Below are 20,703 nucleotides of genomic sequence, written 5' to 3'. Positions count from 1 at the left end.
TTGAGGCAAGTTGAAGCTAAAATCTGCAGGACACCAGCCCTCCAGGACAGAGCTTGGACACCCCTGCCCTAAGTAATGTTTTTTCAGATTTATGAAAATGTAAACAGTGCCCTCTTGTGGATTTGTAGTTTGAAACGTACAATGAAACGTAACCAGAGCAACGTATTTTACATTTTGCGAAAATGTAGGTTTCCCAACCATGTTCCTGGAGACCTGGATTTCCGGTTTCAGAGTCTCTTTTAATGTTCTGATGAGTTGATTTGGGTGTGCTTGATTAGGAAGAGGTTGAAAATGTTTAATGGTGTGCCTTCAGGAACAGGGTTGGGAAACACTGGCCTAAGACACATATTTTAAATGGGGCTGGGCAAATAGAGAGAAGGATACTGATCCAATATGAATAACTTACTAAGCAAACAAGCCAGCTAATAAATATAGATAACAGTAATGTAGTGGACTACATTGGTCAAGATACTATTCATTACAATAAACTATTGAGGTAAAAGAGTCAAGTCCTTGAAAAAACATTGACAGAGAAGAATTGTTTGCTGAACCGTTCAAGCCACATGGCGACAAAATACCGGCTTCTCAAGGCTTTGTCCTTCAGCAGTTCCCTCACAAAATCACTCTCTTAATCCTAATCAAAATGTCAGCGTACCTGGAGAATACGAGAGTTCAGATGATCGCCGCAACCTCTGACACTGAAGCGTGAGGCGAATATAACCAGGGTACCCAGTGTTGTAGGATTAAACAATATACAGACACAATGGAACAGCCTAATTAGCCATATGGGGTTGTTTTTTGGTGGGGCTAAGGATGATTAGTCCATGGCCGTCCCTTAGAATATGCATAGCGCTTTGCCAAAGCCTGCAGTAATTGGCTCATTTTAACAGAGGATACCACAATGTGCCATTGCATTAAAACAAAAGCACAGATTATTAAAGCACCAAGAAATATTTCAGCATATGTCAAATTTCCAGCTTTAAAAAATAGGCAAGGAAAGCCTGAGTGGCTTTTTTTTATAGATCTGACATGAATCTTTGATAATGGAACTCTTTGTGTATTCCTTTTGCTTTAATTAGTTTACTGTTCTCACAAATGCAATCGGTTTTGCAACAAACTGCACAAATGTTTTATGCTTCTTTTTTAAACTTATTAAACAATACATTGCTCCAAATCATTTTGCTTTTGTCATTTAATCAGTAAATTAATGCATAGCCACTTTTACTCTGTACCAAATATATAATAATATATATATAATATATATTTGGCACAGAGTAAAAATACATGTACAGTACATGCACTTTTGAATTATTCCACATAGTTTAATAAAAAGCATAACGTATAACGCATAAAGTGGAAACCAAAATAGTTCAAAATACCAAATGGAAAGATTGTTCCATAGTGTGAAGCACTCAGTTGATAAAATGAAGAGTTTAGTAGCAAAAACCTCTAAATGCCGTCTGAAATTTTCCTCTAAAATTATTTTTATCAGGCTCCTGTGTGTATGTTTAGTAGTATCACTTTTATGGCAAAGAATAATTCTCTTTTATGGTCTTTGAAGAGAACTAACTCAACATTAACAAAGGAAGCTGAGAAAAATGTTTATTTTCAATGGAAATTTCAGACGGCACTTAGAGGTTTTTGCATCTAAACTCTTCATATGTAAAATGTTTACTGCTTTATGGCACTTTAATAGATTAACATCACTATGGTAGCCTTCCTAAAAATATAAAATAAGATAAAATAAATATTCAACATCTTAGACCCCAGCATGAACTCAAATATGCATCAATAGCAGCATAAAGCATCAAATGCTAGAACTATTGATTGAAAATAAATATGATTATTAATATCCTATTAATTCCAATATTGCTTCATTGAGAATAAAATGTCATATTGTATCTTACGAAATTTTCAAAAAGGCAAATGTATTTTATTTCAGCTCACAATACATAATATAAATAACTTCAAGTCAATATATTAATGTAATGTAATGTATAAACAAACATAGCCACTTCTGCATCAAAACATTTATATAAATGCCCTTTTGGAATTTTAATAAATTTTGAAGTTATTATTCCATGCAGTCTTATGAAACATTATGCACTAGAGTGCATAAAAAACATTACATCCTGTGATGTTCACTCAATATTTCTTGATATCTCAAAATGGAAACCAAAAATATTTATTATAAAAAATGCTCCATCATGCATCACACATCTAAAAACATCTAAACATGTTTTAATGTTTCATTTCATGCATTTAATGTTTAATTGTTGTTCCTAAATAGTGGTTATCCAACCATAATTGGGAATAAACTTCAAATTTGATCAAACTGTGTCAAAATGAGGTGTGTTTTAACCCTGCTTCCTGTTATTCAGGCTTCCAACGTGAACTAAATAAATAAATAAACAAATTACCATATGGCCCATCTCAGACTCCAGCACCTATACACTTCAGTCATCTTAAAAACATCAAATGCGAGACATATTGTGAAAATATACCATATAAAGTATTTTACTAGCAATTCTGCATTTTTTGAAATGCAACATGATATAATATTGGAATCAAACATCCGAAACGCATGTAAATGAATCGACTTTTGCGTAATCACGTCATTGTTGTGACTCCAGATTCCATCAATCCATATTCTAACAAAGGCCTGCGGTCCCTGAAAACAGGACATATGATGATGCAGGACCGCGAGTGATGCAGGAAAAACACGGATGGACGTGCGCTCGCACTCGCTCAGATCTGGTAAACACCGGAGAAATCCTGCCGTTTCGGACATCGTTCGACATTCGTGACGGATCATTTATTTGGCTAAGCCGCGAAAGCATCGACTTCATTAACCTTCATTTCGATCAATATTCATCACCCCACCCTTCAGGTTCCCGCATCAACATCTCCCCACCGACCGACCGACCTACCATTCCGTGCCAGCTGCCCGTCCGATGATCCCGGTCCGGTGACAGTCCAGTCCTGTTCAAAACATCCCGGCAGGCGACGCTTTTAAAAACCACTGTATCAAACAGATGAAAAGAAAGTCTAACGCTGGATTAAAGCCTGAGTTTGCGATGCTGAATCACTGCGCGCTCACCATTGTGCTGCAGAATGATGCCTGTACCATTATGGATCCTACCAGCGTAGTGATGGCAAAACGGGAGGAGGAGGAGAGAGTGGGGGGTGCGGGAGACGGGTTGCCTGGCAACGGGAGGGAGCACACGATGACGTCAAAGACGAGAGCGGTCTCATAGGAGTGAGGAGGAGATGGAAAGGAGCGGCGCTCTGATCGCGCATCTGGAGATTGGCGGATCTTTGCGCACATGACCGCCGACTGCGTGTTTGGAGGCGGGCAGAGAGACAGAGCGAGGCGATTCTTTTGAAGCGATCGGTTCGTTCGAAGAATCAGTTAAAATGAATCGCCACACAAGAGACTTTTAGGGGGCGGCTATTAAAAAGTATAACTGAAATCGGATCTAGCGTGTTGTTATCTCGATATGCTTACAATTGTGGTCGAGCAAGATCAGAGCGAGTGAATTAATAAGTATGATATTCTCAAACGATTTATTTCGGTCAAATTTTTGTTTTTTGCTCTGGCACACATTGCACTTTTTATAAACAAACAGAAACACACGAAAAATTGCGATTTCAGTTCAATTTTATGCAGCAATTATAAATCAACGGAAGGTAGGCTAACATACTCAGATGTTATGGTTATTATACTGTAAATATAACGGATCATTTAATCCAAACTATTTTCGAGCATGCTCAAATTAGAAAAACTGACAACGTCCATACAGCGGTACCTTGGACTTTGCTAAAGCCTGCAGTAATTGGTTCATTTTAACAGAGATGTGTTTTAGAGTCACAATGTGCCATTGCATTAAACTAAATGCACAGATCATTTAAGCACCAAGAACGTCAGATTTCCAGTTTCAAAAATAACTAACTAACTAACTAACTAACTAACTAACTAACTAACTAACTAACTAAATAAATAAATAAATAAATGAAAATAGGCAAGGAAACGCTGAGGGGCTTTTCTAATTTCTTATTTGACATTGTTTGTCTTTGATATAGGAACTCTTTGTCCAGTTCAGTCAATTTTATTTTGCTTTAATTGGTTTACTCTTTTCTTCAATGCACTCCATTTTGCAGCAAACTCCACAAATGTTTTATGCTTCTATTTTGAGCTTATAAAACATTACATTACTCCAAATCATTTAACATTTGTCATTTAAATAGTAAATGAATGCATATGCGATTCTTTTAATCTTTGCTGAAATATATGCATACTTGTGTGCATTATTACAGATGTTATGGTTATTAAATTGGAAATATAACCTATCATTAAATCCAAATTATTTTCAAGCATGCTTGAAATAGAGCTGACAAAAACGTCCATAATGTTGTACCTTTATTACTTTCAATTCATTCCTACCTTTCCTGTATAATGTTCCTTTGAATTAAAAGAATCGGTTTTAGTGAACGATTCAGTTGCGATTCATTCGGAAATTGACAACAGCCTTGTACTCCAAGTGACACAAAACACTGCACCTATAGTTTGCATGTAGTTTAATATATGTTTATCCCGGATATCAATATTTTTTTTCTATATATATTTTTCTATATTTTTTCTATTTTTTTTCTATATCTATATATATATATATATATATATATATATATATATATATATATATATATATATATATATATAGGCTATACACACACACACACACACACACACACACACACACAAAATATTAATACTGCATTGTTGCTTCTTTTTATAGTCTCATTTCAATGTATTATATTTAAGTTCCTAACTGTGAGACTGTAATTTGATTAAAACTCCTCTATTTCTCAAGTCCCTGTGATGTTTTCACTTATACTAAAAAGCCTGTCAGCCCCAGCTCTCAGGCAAGCTGTCATCTTTAGAAACGTTTAATGTAATGTCAAGTGCAGAACATGCTGAATGTGCGAGAAGATGCTCTGGGCGTCTATCTCACTATCACAGCCCTGTCTCTATGAGAATATTGCTGTAATCGCACCCTTCCTTGTACGGGACTATCTGTCCAACAGCTCGTACGTAACAATATTCTTCTATACTTCTCAACTAACACCCCCAAGGCCTATTTTGTGAACATGCTCTAAGGAGACGTTCATGTACTGCTGTGCACTGTATTGAACTTATATTAGAAAATAACATCTGATTTGCCTCACGATTGCTGGCAGAACAAACATCTTTAAATATTGATGAACTTACTTTTTTTTTTTTTTGCAATTTACATGGTAAATGTCTAGCATAAAAATTGTGTTTAAATGTCAGTGTCAAATATGAATTTGTGTCCATCAGATAAAGTATAATTAAGTTAATGGCAGAATGACAAAATACACACCATAAAATGAATAAAAATAACAATAAAAATTATCTTGGGATCAAAATATGGGAAAAAAAACTATTTATTTATTTATATATTTGTTTGTTTATTTGTTTGTTTCTTTATTATTATTATAGCTGTTATTATTATTATTATTATTATTATTATTATTATAACTGCTGTTGTTATTATTGTTAATTGTATTATTATTATTAATATTATTATTGCTGCTGCTGTTGTTATTATTATTGTTATTATTTTATTATTATTATTATTATTATTACTGCTGTTGTTATTATTGTTAATAATAATTATTATTATTGTTGTTATAATTATTGTTGTTGTTTTTGTTATATTTTCAATGTCATTTTTCATTCATTCATTTTCTTTCAGTTTAGTCCCTTTATTTATCAGGGGTCCCCACAGCGGAATGAACCACCAACTTATCCAGCATATGTTTTACACATTGGATGCCCTTCCAGCTGCAACCCAGCACTGGGAAACACCCATACACTACGGGCAATTTAGCTTATTCAATTCACCTGTACCGCATGTCTTTAGACTGTGGGGGAAACCGGAGCACCTGGAGGAAACCTACGCCAAATCAGGGAGAACATGCAAACTCCACATAGAAATGCCAACTGGCCCAGCCTGGACTTGAACCAGCATGAATGTCAGTTTTAACCTAACAATTAGTCTATATTTGACCCAAAATTAAACAACCCAACATTTTTTAGAGTGTATAGGGAATATCACTATAAAAATGATCAACTTGCTTTGCAGACTTTGCTGGTGCTGTGGAAAAGTGCACACATGCAGTATCTAATGAATCCATATAAACTCCACTGTGTTTTAGAGTGGACTGGAGTGGCACATAAAAAGCCTTTCAGTGTTATAGAGTGGGATCAGATACATATTTCATGATTGTTGGACAACATGTCTTTGGTGAAATGATTCAGTGACAGATCTTAAAAACTCAAAAAAAAAAAAAAGGCAAAGTGGAATTTATTTTCAAGAGTAAATGAATTTAAGCTGAGACACTGCAGCATAATGAAATAAATAAACCAATAAATAAATAAATACAAATTTGGACTGTGATAAAGTTTTATTTACTATAATACACTCTAAAAAAACATTGAGTTTTTTAATGGTTTAATGGTTGAGTTAAAAATATTTGGTGCTGTGTTTTTAACCTTTATTTGGTTATTTATTAATAACTCAACTAGTTAAGTTAAAAGTTTGGTGCTTTTTGGATATTTTTAACCTTTTTTGGTTATTTATTCAACAACTCAACCAGTTGGGTTAAAAATTTGAATTTCAACAATCAACTAATTAAACTGACACAGAACAGCAGTGTGTTGATATGCGTGCGTTATGTTGTTTTGCAGCAGAAAGTTTATTTAAGCTCCAGTGCAATAATATTTGTTATTTTTATCACTCAACGCAGAAGTGTAAATCAGCCTTAAGCCGAAGGAAAATTAATGAATGCAGTTTACATACATATATACATTTATATATACAGTTGAATTAATAAACCCCATATATTTTGTCCCCAATTTCTGTTTAACTCAAAGAAATACTTGTTGTTTTATTGCTCTTGTTGATTGTACGGTGTCCTTGAGTTGCTAGAAAGGCGCCTTAAAATAAAATGTATTATTATTATTATTAGAAGATTTTTCAACACATTTCTAATTGTAATAGTTTTAAATAACTCATTTCTAAAAACTGATTTATTTCATCTTTGCCATGATATCAGTAAATACTATTTGATTAGATATATTTTATGAACATTCTATAGTATTCAGCTTAAAGTGACATTTAATGGCTTAATTAGGCAAGTCATTGTATAACGATGGTTTGTTCTGTTGACAATCGAAAAAATAAATATTGCTTAACATAATCATCTCAAAAACAATGCAAGAATCCGATGCTTTGTTTCCAGTGAAGACTTAGAGAAACTTGTTTATGCTTTTATCAGTAGCAGGGTGGATTACTGTAATGGACTCCTCACTGGCCTCCCCAAAAAGACAGTCAGACAGTTACAGCTCATCCAGAACGCTGCAGCCAGGATTTTGACCAAAACCAGGAAATCAGAGCACATCACACCTGTCCTTAGGTCTTTACACTGGCCCCCAGTTACATTCAGAATAGATTTTAAAGTAGTATTACTGGTCTATAAATCACTAAATGAGGACCTTAATACATTACAGATATGCTGACTGAATACAACCCTAACAGATCACTCAGATCATTAAGATCATATAAACTAGAAATTCCAAGTTCAGTCAAAGCAGGGTGAATCTGCCTTCAGCTTCTACGCCCCTTGACTGCTGGAATCAGCTTCCAGAAATGATCAGATGTGCTCCAACATTAGGCACATTCAAATCGAGACTGAAAACACATCTGTTTAGCTGTGCCTTTACTGAATGAGCACTGTGCTGCGTCCGACAGAAAGCACTATTATGTTTTTCTCTTCTTTTTCATTATTTTATAACGTTTTATCACATTTTTATTTGTTTTATCTGTTTTTTTAACCATTTTTATTATTTGTTTTTGTTTTTCTTATACTTGTCTCTTTTATTTTTGTTTATGTAAAGCACTTAATGCTTTACATTGTGTATGAAATGTGCTATATAAATAAACTTGCCTTTCCTTGCCTCAAGGGGGCTTATAATATTGACCTGCTTTTATATAGCCGACATAAAACAAATAGCAAACACTGTGAAAAGTTCCTTGCTCTGTTAAACATCATTTGGGAAATTTGAGAAAAAATGTAAATACATTCACAGGAGGGTGTAAGAATGGGTTTTAAACCACAGCGGTTCGAACTGTAGTTCTGCTGAGCGACTAAAAAGGGATCAGCATGATGGTACAAAACTGTACATTTCTTGTCAAACCATTTTTCTGCAATCTCATACCAAAAAACGGAAATGAGGGCAGTATTAATAGCTATAAATGTGGGAGAGCGTTGATATTATGTGATTGAATTGTATTGCAATATGGAACAATTAAATGTTGATGTTAAATCAAAAGTAATTCACAAATACTTGAAAATGAAATGATTCAATGACAATAACTTGCTATGGTTAAAACTGAATTACTTACAAAATAACTATAAAAATGATAAAATATGAAATGATAAAACATGACATAAATTGTACCCAGCTTTAATGTAACATTAAAGTTACCAGAGGTAAAAGGAGAGACACAGGGGGAGGGAGAGTGAGACAAAGAGAGCAGGCCCAGATGTTAGCCTGATTGCAGTATAGAGTAAGAGAAGATAGACTCCTGAGGAGGAGAGGAGCAGAGCAGGAAAAGAGACAGAGCAGAGTTTTACACCTATTTTGTATCTTTCTTGACCATGTGACTAAAGCCCAAATACTGAGACATTCAAACTGACCAATCAACATGTGACCACATCATAAAACCCCCAAACTCCACACATCAGGCCTTGATCTTATCAGTATCTGCCTTTGGAGTCAGTATGGACCTTCTTGAGTCAAAAAGACATGTTTTGTCATATAATTAAATGCATATGATAATTTAGCCTCTTACAAGTGCGAATAATTATAACTTTAATAATTCATCTGTACATCACAATCTTTTATCTGACTTCATACAGAATATATTTACTGTGCTAGATAGGCTTAGTATGCAAATTAGCACATATTTAGACTATTAAATAGTGCCTTTATTGGCCTGTTTGCCTGTTTAAACACTGCCTTTCAGAAAACTTGTAGAATACAAAATGTTTGTCATTTTTAATGCCATTAACCAAATGAGCAATTATGCCGATAAAAATTCATTCTTTCATTCATTCATTCTTTCATTCAGTCAGTCAGTCATTCAGTCAGCCATTTATTCACGTTCTTACAAACAGTAGCCTACATTCCTTTGAATTACTTTTGTTATGACGCTATGATTCCACTAGGGGGCGTGTCTTGCATTATAAATACAAAGGCAGCAGAACAGTGGAAGGAAGCCATTCACGCCGAATTACTTCCTGACATACTAAGGCCTGACCTCTAGCTGTTGAAGACAAACTTCCTGAGACTGCCTGATGTTTAGTAGATCATCTCTGACGATTTCCTTTCATCTGGTAATAATTTAGCGGTTCATTTTTCTAAATAACTCAATAAAATAAGCATATGCTGTTTGTAAGTTGCATTTTAGGGCTGATGTGGTTTCTATGATATTATGCAAATTATTATGAGGAGAACCATAAAATATACTGAACTAAGCAACAGGAATCAGTCATTGTCATTGTGATGCAGCTCATGGTCCTGATGTGCAGAAATTATACAAATGTTTTTCATTACTCTGCTCTTTACACCTGTTTATGCATATTAATGCTTTAGACTGGTTCATTAATTCATTAGTTCATTAATTGTGTTTTTTCATGTTGTTATTATTATTATTTTTTTATTTCTTTGTTGTTTATATTCCAGGTTTATTATCGCTAATTACAACCAAAAAACTTAAATATTTATTGTTAAAAATGAATGTCAACAAAAATTATTTTAAAAATACAAAAAAGAATAAACAAATTTTGTAGTTTGTAATATTGTAATATAAATTATGATGTTTAATATCGATTTATAATAAAAACAAACAAAAAAATTATTATTATTAAAATTCTACTTCAAAGTCATTGGAGTTACAATAAATTATTATTAATAATAATTATAATAATTTATTGTAACTCTAATTACTTTGATAGACCTTTATTAATAGAATCTTTGGATATGATTTTATTATAATAATAATAACTATTATTATTAATATTAATAATTATTATTTATATAATAATATGAATTAATAATAATAATAAAACAATACACATTATTTGGAGTTAAAATACTATCTATAAAAGCATATCAAAGATACAGGAGTTAACATAAATTATTCATATTTATTATTATTGTTATTTATTTTTATCTAAACTACATTCAGATGCATATTCTATGGTATGTTTGGTCTGCAAGCTGTTGCAAGAAGCTGGACTTTAAATCCAGAGTTTAGCTTCTTATGTAAAGTATGCATACAGTATGTAAAAGAGATCAGATGGATTAAACTGTATTAACTTCTGTCTTCATCCAGGCCTTTAGGGAGCAACAACCATTAGTTTCTAGAACAAATTGTGCCTTAAACTCAGAAACAAATTTATTCCTATGCATTTCTGAAAACTATCTTTAGGAATTTTAAAATGCTTGTAAAAGTGCACAAGAGGAAGCAAATTTTTTTAGAAGCAGGGTAAGCAATTACCAAACCATCTAGTCTAGTCAGTCTCCCCCTCCTCCCCTTTTCCCTTCCGGCTTCCCCACTGAGGGTTAATGGAATGACTGAAATGGCCTTTAGGTAAAAACTTCTAAAGCCTTGGATGCAGAAATCCTGCAGTCTGTCACAAGGAATATCCCATTCTCTAAATACTGAAGACTTCAAGAAAAATCCAGAGTTAACGAGGAAAACTAGTACACTATACACTCGAAAAAAAAAAAAAAAAACTGCTTATTTAAATTAAGCTGAATCAACACAATTCTTGACAATTCAACCTCATTTTTAAATGTGAAAGGTAGCTCAATAGATTTGTAAATCTTGATGAATTTGGAATGAAAAATAAATGTGACATTTCTCCAAATATAAACAACAACAAAAACAGTAATACTACTACTACTGCAACAATGAACAACATATTCCAAAAGTAATAAACAATAATAAAAAATAAATGTGACATTTCTCTAAATATAATAAACGACAACTATAATAATAATAAAAAAATAATAATTATTATTATTATTAGTATTATTATTATTATTATTATATAAAATAAATTACAAACTCCAAAAATAATAAAAAAACATTGAAAAATAAATATTCTCCAAATATAATAAACAACAACAACAACAATAATAATAATAATAATAACAACAATATTTAATAATAATAAGAATAATACTTATTATTATATAAAAATGACAACATACCAAAAATGATCAACAACAATGAAAATAAACATGACATTTCTCCAAATATAATAAACAGCAACAATAATAATATTAATAATAATAATAATAATAATTATTATTATTATTATTATTATTATTATTATTATTATATAAAATGAATTACATACTTACAAATAATAAAGGACAATGAAAAATAAATATGACATTTCTCCAAATATAATCAACAACAACAACAACAACAACAACAACAACAACAACAATAATAATAATAATTATTATTATTATATGAAAATAAATGACATACTCCAAAAATAATAAAAAAACAATGAAAAATAAATATGACATTTTCCCAAATATAATAAACAACAACAATATTAATAATAGTAATAATAATAATTATTATTATTATTGTAATTATAATAATAATAATAATAATTATTATTATTATTATTATTATTATTATTATATAAAATGAATGACATAATTACAAATAATAAATGACCATGAAAAATAAAAATGGCATTTCTCCAAATATAATAAACAACAACAATATTATTATTATTATTATTATTAATAATAAGGTTATTATTACCATTATCATTATATAAAAATGAATGACATACTTAAAAATAATAAGGAACAATAAAAAATATTAACTATTTATCATAAAGATATAATCATGAAGAGATTTCACATTTCATTTGGTACATTTTGTATGAAAAAATATAAATAAATGCTACTTCAAATAGTCGAAAGTAAAAAAAAATCCTCCAAATTTATTTGTCAATCAATAATTAAAAATGTATTTAACAATGCATAGATTTTTTTTCCATGTCCAAATCCATTTGGCTTTTTAAGTATTCTCCACTGTCTGGCATTTCCCTTCCCTCCATGTCCCATACTGGTGCTGTAATTCCTCATAATCTGCTCCTCAGGGCTGCTCTGCTCTTCAGTCCACCCAGCACCTCCTTTTGCTCCACTTTTGTTTAGAGGTGGACACATCAGGCCAGAAAACAACCCAAAAAAATCCAGCGGTGTGTTTTAAAATAGCATCATTCTGCCTCTCGCCGGATTCTGTTGTGGAGGAAGAAAATGTCAGAGCTTTAGCAGAATAGCTCAGAGTGACATTTGGTTCATTCGTACCCTGCTATTTGTGGCTCCAAACTCTGTTTTTCCCCCTGTTGGCCATATGAACGCTGCTAACTTGCTGTTTCTCTTACACAAACACACGCATGCTTTCCATTTTTTTAAATCTATATTTTTATTGTGTGCAAACATAGTATAAAGTACAGAAATAGTTCAGAATAAAAGTCAACCATCATTACTGAGCAGACAGTGCACTCAGTTGGTGGTTTCATAAAACATTCATTCATTCATTTTCTTTTCGGCTTAGTCCCTTTATTAGTCTGGGGTTGCCACAGCAGAATGAACCGCCAACTTATCCAGCATATGTTTTACTCTGCAGATGCCCTTCCTGCTGCAACCCATCACTGGGTTGCACCCTTTTCCGGGTCCGGATCGCAGGGGCAGCAGTCTTAGGAGAGAACCCCAGACCTCCCTCTCCCCAGACACTTAATCCAGCTCCCCAAGGGGAACCCTAGGCGTTCCCAGGCCAGCCAAGAGACATAGTCCCTCCAGTGCATCCTGGGTCTTCCCCAAGGTCTCCTCCTGGTGGGACAAGCGTGGAACACCTCCCTAGGTAGGCGTCCAGGAGGCATCCGAAACAGATGCCTGAGCCATCTCAGCTGACTTCTCTCGATGTGGAGGAGCAGCAGCTCTACGCCGAGTTCCTCCCAGGTGACAGATCTCCTCACCCTGTCTATAGGGGTGCGCCCTGCCACCCTGTGAAGGAAACTCATTCGGCTGCTTGTATCTGAGATCTTGTCCTTTCGGTCATGACCTAAAGCTCATGACCATAGGTGACAGTAGGTTTGTAGATTGACCGGTAATTCGAGAGCGTTGCCTTTCGGCTCAGCTCCTTCTTTACCACAACGGACAGACTGGTACATCGACCGCATTACTGCTGCCACTGCACCAATCCGCCTCTCAATCTCACGTTTCATCCTTCCCTCACTCCTGAACAAAACCCCAAGACACTTGAACTCCTTCACCTGGGGTGAGGACTTTCCTCCAACCTGGAGATGGCAAACCACCTTTTTCCAGTGGAGCACCATGGCCTCGGACTTGCAGGTGCTGATTCTCACCCCAACTGCATCACACTTGGCAGTAAAATTAAATTAAATTTAAAAAAAAATTTATTAATGTGATTATATAAAAATGTGGGAAATAAAACTACGACAAAGACATTTATAAATGAAAAAAAAAAACATGAACCCCCAGTTTAATGAATGCATGAAATAAGTTTCTGATCTAAACAAGGTATTGACAGTAACCTTTAACCTCTTTTAGGGTTCAAATACAGGCATGTGGTGATCTCCGCTGCCCCAAGTGAAGTCAGAGGCTATGCTCAGGTTTAAAGCAGGACGTCCATGCCAGGGTCAGTAATGAAGGACAGGAGCGTGATGGAGGAGGGGTGGAGGTGCTCTAAACTTCATTCCTCAGCGGCTCTCAGGCAACACACCACAGGCATGACTGACCCCAGAACGGAGACTTTAAGTACAGCAAAACACCAGAGAAAACCAAGCCATGTTTTTTTCTCTTTCTTAATTGGAGGACTAGATGATCTGATTTTCATGGAATTTTGTAAAACTTTTTAAACAATGGATTGGAGAATTAAATAATATTGCATTTTTGTTACTATACTTTTTATTGGTTAATATCATTCAAAGGCCATTTCTTCTTTGTTCAAAGGGTATATAAAACTCAATAATAAAATATTATTGCATTAAATAATCCACTATTTTCATAAAATTCCAAATAATAAATAATTGATATAGCTTTTGGTGATATTGAGCATTTAGTTAGTTCTGAAAGTTTAGTTTAAGGTTTTTTAAAGGTTTAATACAGTTAATTTGTTTGGCATTTTAATACACAAATATTTATATATTTGTCTTAGTTTCTTTGAATTTATATAGAATTTGATCATAATTTGAAGTAATAAAAAAGCTGAATTCTAATGATAATATTTGAGTAGGCGTCACGGTGGCGTAGTGAGTAGCACTATCGCCTCACAGCAAGAAGGTTGCTGGTTCAAGCCCTGGCAAGGTCAGTTGTGTGGAGTTTGCATGTTTTCCCCGTGTTGGTGTGGGTTTCCTCCTTCCATGCGGTATAGATTAATTAAATAAACTAAATTGGCTGTAGTGTGTAAATGTGTATGGGTGTTTCCCAGTGTTGGGTTGCCGCTGTATAAGGGCATCCGCTGCGTAAAACATATGTTGGATAAGTTAGCGATTCACTCCACTGTGGCAACCCCTAAATAAAAAAGGGACTACGCTAAAAATAAAATAAATGACTTAATTCAGTTTAAGTTTAATTGATATATTAGGTGTTATCATATAATTTTAAGTTGCTTACTGTAATATATATTTGTATTAGTTTCTTTGAATTTTTTTATATATATATATATATATATATATATATATATATATATATATATATATATATATATATATATATATATATATATATAGTAAAATTTGACGTAATAAAAAAGTTAAATTGTAATGATAATAATTGGCTAACACTTCTTTATTTTAAGTTTTCCCCTGAAGTATTACCAATATATTTTCATGATTAGAACTAGCTTTATCTTCTTTAGCTTTTTTAGCATCACTTTTGTTCTCAAATATCTGAATGCGTGGCATCATTACGCCATGCCACTTAATATGCAAATACGTGGGTATCTAACAACAGATACAGCACTTACCGCCCATATTTAAATGCCCCAGTTTAAAATGTCAAATAAAACAAACCTGCACAATGCACTTCTTCATATGTTTTGCTTTTGTAACCATACAGATCTGGATGCGTGCGTGGCCACCGCGGACTGCGCCTCAGCGAAACAACTTTTCGTGGTATTTTCCTCCCAGTCGAGTAGAGTTTCTATAGAGACGCCTCGTGTTGCTGCTGTGACGGTGCAGCTTCGGTGGAAAGTAACCAATGAGCGTCGGGTCTGCGGGTGTCTGGTTACTCCCTCTCCGGCGGCCAGGAGGTGCTCTCGCGGGCGGAGAGAGATCTGAACGTCTCGGGCTGTAAGGGTGACTTGGCTTCCCGGAGGAACCGAAGACGCGCAGCCTGTTTACAGTCGCGTAAAAGGTCCATTCACGCATAGTCTGTTTTTCTACAATAAGAAGAATCTAAAGGGTGCGGGTTGCGTTTTTTCACAGAGGACATCATGGACTTAACGATTCGACGGATCTTGTGAAGTTAAAGTAGAAACCTGTTGCCTTTTCGGAGTGGGGTTTTCATTTCAGGTTTGCTGGTGGATGTGATGCTGGACTCTTGTTTGCGCTCTGGCTAGTTGGAGCGAAGTTTGAAGTTGTGGGACGCTTATTTGAGAGGTAAGTTTGTGTGTTTTACTTAAATATTTGGTTGATGCTGCTGCTGCTGCTCGCAAAAGTTAACCAGCGTTTAAATTGGTCAGTAAACCGCGTTGGCCATGAGGCACCGGGGTTCGGATTAGCAGAGGGGGTTAATGTTGATGTTTGCGACTTTTGTTTGGACTTTACTCGAGTTTCGTTGTCAAAAAGTGTTTTTAGAAGGCTTTATTTACATGTTGGAAATGCAGAATGTGTCAAATGTTGTGTACTGTGAGTGTTGGATGGTGCAGCGAGTTGGAAGTAACCGCAGGTGTTTGATGGAGGCCATTGGTCCACTTGAGAGACTCTTTGGCTGTTTAATTTCTGCTTTTATTAGTTTATGTCAGAGTTTTCGAAATGTTAGTTTCACCTTTTATATGTCGCAATTTTTATCAACATTATTTTGGATTCTTTCTTAAAGCCTGACACTCCCAAGAATGTTAACAATTTTTACAACAAATAAAAACGAAGAAAAAAAAAGAAAAACATAGTTATTGTTGTTAAACCATAGTAGGCTTTGATTGAGGTTAAGTTTTATATTCACCCCTTTGGAGTTTCTCCTTAATAATATAATTTCAGAAAAGTAATCTTTGCAAATTCTAAATAGTGAAATCAAATTAGCAGAACACTACTATCAATGTACAGCATTGTTAACAGTCAAATAAATAACGCTAATATTATTTTGAAGTCATACTTGCATGTAATTTCAGGCCGAATAATATAGGGAGCATGTCACAAGTTGTCACTGAAGAAATGTTTGAATATAAACCAACTTTACCTCAATCTGGTTTTGCTACCCTAACCATGGCATTTGTAGTCAAACATTGGTTATACAAATGGTGGGTTGGGTAACTAATCTGCCAAAAAGCTTACTCTACATTTACTATAATAAAACCATGGTTAATTTTCATAAGAGCCCTCAAATCACACTAATGTCATTAATATAGCAACATAATGCCTCAAATCACTCTATGTAATGGAGATTTTGAAAGTATAAAAGTAAAAAATCAGGTTTGCATGTGGTTGTACTTCAGTCGAGTCAAACCACAGGAACGTACTATGGTATTCCTTAAAGTAAGTTTGCTAATTTGGTGACCATGAGTAAGGTAATGACGGGGAGAATTATGATATTGTGATTATGATGATTGTTTAATGGTGACTATTATAGTAATTGTGGACTTTAAAAGTGATGGGTCACAAAAAATCTAAAATTAGCTAAGAAAATATAAGTCGAATATTAAAGACTATTTTATCTAAAATCTTGATCTTTGGTGACTTTTAAAATGCAAATTAAAATACTGTATACTTGGGAAAGTTGAGAGTAGGGCTGGGCGATACGGCAAAAATGCAATCTCGATATTTATTTTCCATATTGAACGATAACGATATAAAATTAAAAGGGTCCATTAAATGGCATAACATATTTCAGCAAAAAAAATTTCAGTGGCTGAAAATTCGATATATCTCTAATATCAACACACTTTTAGATTCCCATTGTTGCACATTTCTGCTATGTAATAGGCTTTTAGATCAGTGTGGAGTAAAAAAAAAATCCACAGCTAATCATTGTTATTGACATCAATTTTATCCCAATTCAACATAATATTGTTTAAATTTGTGAATATAAAACCAACTTTACCTCAATCTGATCTTTCTACCCTAACCTAGGAATTTGTAGTCAAGAGTTGGTTATACAAATGGTTGGTTAGGTTACTAATCTGCCAAAAAAAGGTTAATCTACATTATACATGTATACATTATATCTACATGTTGTTTTACTACAGAAGAGAAGAGTCAAACCACATGAGAATTTTGATTATAATGTTTGATTAATGAGGACTATTAAAATAATTGTTGACTTTAAAAGTGATGCTTCACCAAAAAAAAAAAAAAATTTTGCTGAAAAAAAATATATTAGACAAATAGACCCCCCCCCAGTCGAATATTAAAAATGATTTTATCTAAAATCTTGATCTTTGGTGACTTATAAAATGCAAATCAATAGATACTAAGGGACATTCAGAGTAGGGCTGGGCAATATGGCAACAATGCAATCTTGATAATTATTTTCCATATTGAACGACGACAATATACATTTCGATATAAGTTGTTAATGCTTCAAGATTTAAAAGAGTACCTCAACATAAACTAAAGCCACAAACATTAGTGGGTCCATTAAATAGCATTACATAATTTCAGCCGATAAATTTTCAGTGGATGAAAATTCTGTGCATCTCTAACATCAACACACTTTTAGATTCCCATTGTTGCACATTTCCGCGGTATGATAGGCACTTAGATGTTGGATTAATGGTGACTATTAAAATAATTGTTGACTTTAAAATTGATGCTTCACCAAAAAAATAAAAAATAAAATTAGCTAAAAAAAAAAAAAAAAAGAAGTTTATTTTTTCCTTCCTCAGTCAAATATTAAAAACAATTTTATCTAAAAATTAGATTTTTGGTGACTTATAAAATGCAAATCAATAGATACTAAGGGATGTTCAGAGTAGGGCTGGGAAATATGGCAACAATGCAATCTTGATAATTATTTTCCAAATTGAACAATAACAATATATATTTCAATATAAGTTGTTAATGCTTCAAGATTTGAAAGAGTAGCCCAACAAAAACTGAAGCCACAAAAATTAGAGGGTCCATTAAATGGCATAACATATTTTCAGCGGATAAATTTTCAGTGGCTGAAAATTCGGTATATCTCTTAATATCAACACACTTTTAGATTCCCATTGTTGCATATTTCTGCTATGTAATAGGCTCTAAGATCAATAAAGTGTAAAAAAGAAACAAACACAGAGCTTATCATTGTTATTGACATCAGTTTTATCGCAATTCAATATGATATTGTTTAAATGTGTAAATATAAAACCAACTTTACTTTAACCTAATCACTAAATGTAAATGTAAATTCTACCCTAACCATGGCATTTGTAGTTAAACGTTGGTTATACAAATGGTTGGTTAGATAACCAATCTGCCAAAAAAGCTTACTCTACATTTACTATACTAAAAACATGGTTAATTTTCATAAGAGCCCTCAAATCACGCCAAGTATAATGTTATGAATATAATAACGTAATGCCTAAAATCACTCAGTGTAATGGAGATTTTGAAAGTATAAAAGTTAAAAATCAGGTTTGCATTTCTGCTCTCTGTTTGGCTTTTTAGATCATTCATTTATTTTATTTTCGGCTTATTTCCTAACTTTTTAGATCAATATAGAGTGAAAAAAGGTCCAGAGCTTATCATTGGTATTGACATAAAGTTTATTGCAATTCAATATAATATTGTTTATCCACCCTAGTTCAGAGTCAGAAACTCTATAAAGGTAAAACAAAGTGATTGCTTATTATCTAGGATCGAGACTTTGGATTAATGTTATAAACAAGTATTTCAATCTAGTAATTTCATGGATTATTACCTGACGTCCACCCCATTCTCTATAAAATGTATGCTTTTTTAATCCAGTAATCATAAGTGACCTGTGGTAAAGCCTCATTCAGAACCACTGTATTATCATCACAGACCATTACTGTACCAAAGTACTCTTTTTAAGGGTTAGAAGGCTCTGCTTTTTACATCCTAATGGCCATCATCATCATGAGTTTCAGGAACCTCTCATCCTCACATGCACTTCAGCTCTCCAAAGTTGTCATTTGAGAGCTGCAACTTGTCATTTTTAGTCTGTTTATATCTCGCAATGCCACTCCTGATCTAATGGCAGGCACAACCGTCTCGTTCCCATATAAACATAAGTAGTTCTTATGAAATTACGCTGTGTGGTTTGCAGTTCACAGAATTAGCAGCGAAAGAGCAGTTTCTTGCAGAGAGGAATGTTCCTGACGCTGAGGGTGTCTGATTCATCCAGCCAAAGTTATAGGGGCCAATACAAGTTCTTGTTTTCTTTTGTATGGTGGTCTGAAGGTTTGTTTTATCCTCTACATCGAGCTCAATGGATCTTGTTTTAGGTCTCTCCGTTGGAGTTCGGGAAGTTTGGGTGCAGGTTTACATCTGGGTTGTATGCTTGGTAGTTTTAAAGTTCATTTGTGTGGTAGAGAAGATGTTTTTAGGCCCTCTTTACGCAAATACGTTTTCAATTTAAAACGCATACGTTTTGCTACGATTAAGCCATCCATCCACTCTACGCCAGATAAAATTTTTTTTGAGGGGTGAAAGTATAAATGAAGCAGAAGTAAAAATATAATTATTTTTTTATATACAACAGTGCTTCGCTTTACGTTGGGCTGCTGATAAGCCTGTTGGACTTTATTCTGCGAGAACAACCCATTTAGTGTACATTATTTGAAGCACCATATGACATTACTTTAGTGTCGTTGCAACCACAATTGCGATAATTGGGGTGTGATAAAGAGACTGATGAATGATGATTGAAATTTCTTTTAAAATTATTTAGTTAAGTAATTTCAAATCTAGTATATTTGAAAAATGTTTGAGCAGGAAACCACAAACCTGCAGACAGTGCATGTTGGAAACTGAGTGTAATTGTTCATTGATGTAAATGATAAGATAGTTATCTTTCCGATTGTTTGTGTGAATAAATGGTAAAGACATTGACTCTGAATCAGGCTCAGGCATGGTTCACTTGGCCGGCCCTGGACTTAGTTGGAAGAGGTGTGCCAGAGCGTGGTTTACTTGGGTTCTGGCGAGGTACACTGGCAGTGTGAGTGTAAAGCGTGCTTGAGCCCTAGACTGAAGACGAGACTTGACTTTTAAGGCACTGTTTCATAGGGTTTTGCAATTAATCGAAAATACGATTTCGATTTTGGCTTCTAACGATTATGAAAAACCATTAATCGAGATAAACGATTATTGCATCATATACCGTCCCCTTTC

General features: G+C 33.8%; 2 protein-coding genes and 2 long non-coding RNA genes across 60 annotated transcripts in view; 2 read left to right on the top strand and 2 right to left on the bottom strand.

Moving 5' to 3' along the window:
• The window catches only part of mapk10 (mitogen-activated protein kinase 10), a 135,019-nt gene extending 131,868 nt beyond the window's left edge, over window positions 1–3,151 (bottom strand). For 30 of the 47 annotated variants that reach the window (XM_087300194.1, XM_087300170.1, XM_087300200.1 and 27 more), the window contains exons 1-2: window positions 3,101–3,151; window positions 2,931–3,022 (exon numbers count right to left, since the gene is read on the bottom strand). Coding sequence is in view for 14 of the 47 variants with exons in the window: in XM_087300179.1 (XP_087156305.1) it covers window positions 2,931–2,933 (3 nt within the window). In the remaining 33 variants the exon portion in view is untranslated. 47 annotated transcript variants of the gene reach the window in all.
• Window positions 3,152–9,361: 6,210 nt separating this feature from the next.
• Window positions 9,362–14,203, top strand: LOC147838779 (uncharacterized). The gene is made up of 2 exons (XR_015520098.1): window positions 9,362–9,483; window positions 12,816–14,203. It is a non-coding gene; the product is annotated as an uncharacterized LOC147838779 (long non-coding RNA).
• Window positions 11,304–15,326, bottom strand: LOC147831839 (uncharacterized). The gene is made up of 2 exons (XR_015520058.1): window positions 15,223–15,326; window positions 11,304–12,424 (listed from the first exon to the last, which is right to left on the bottom strand). It is a non-coding gene; the product is annotated as an uncharacterized LOC147831839 (long non-coding RNA).
• A 181-nt stretch (window positions 15,327–15,507) lies between these two features.
• Window positions 15,508–20,703, top strand: part of ptpn13 (protein tyrosine phosphatase non-receptor type 13) — a 158,357-nt gene continuing 153,161 nt past the window's right edge. For 10 of the 11 annotated variants that reach the window (XM_087300008.1, XM_087300006.1, XM_087300004.1 and 7 more), the window contains exon 1: window positions 15,510–15,810. The gene's annotated coding sequence lies outside the window, so the exon portion shown is untranslated. 11 annotated transcript variants of the gene reach the window in all.

This window comes from Danio rerio, chromosome 21 (assembly GCF_052040795.2).
Source record: "Danio rerio strain M-AB ecotype USA chromosome 21, GRCz13ab, whole genome shotgun sequence".
NCBI classification, from domain to species: Eukaryota; Metazoa; Chordata; class Actinopteri; order Cypriniformes; family Danionidae; genus Danio; species Danio rerio.
The sequence above is the reverse complement of the archived record's forward strand: the minus strand, read 5'-3'. Positions and strand labels throughout refer to the sequence as shown.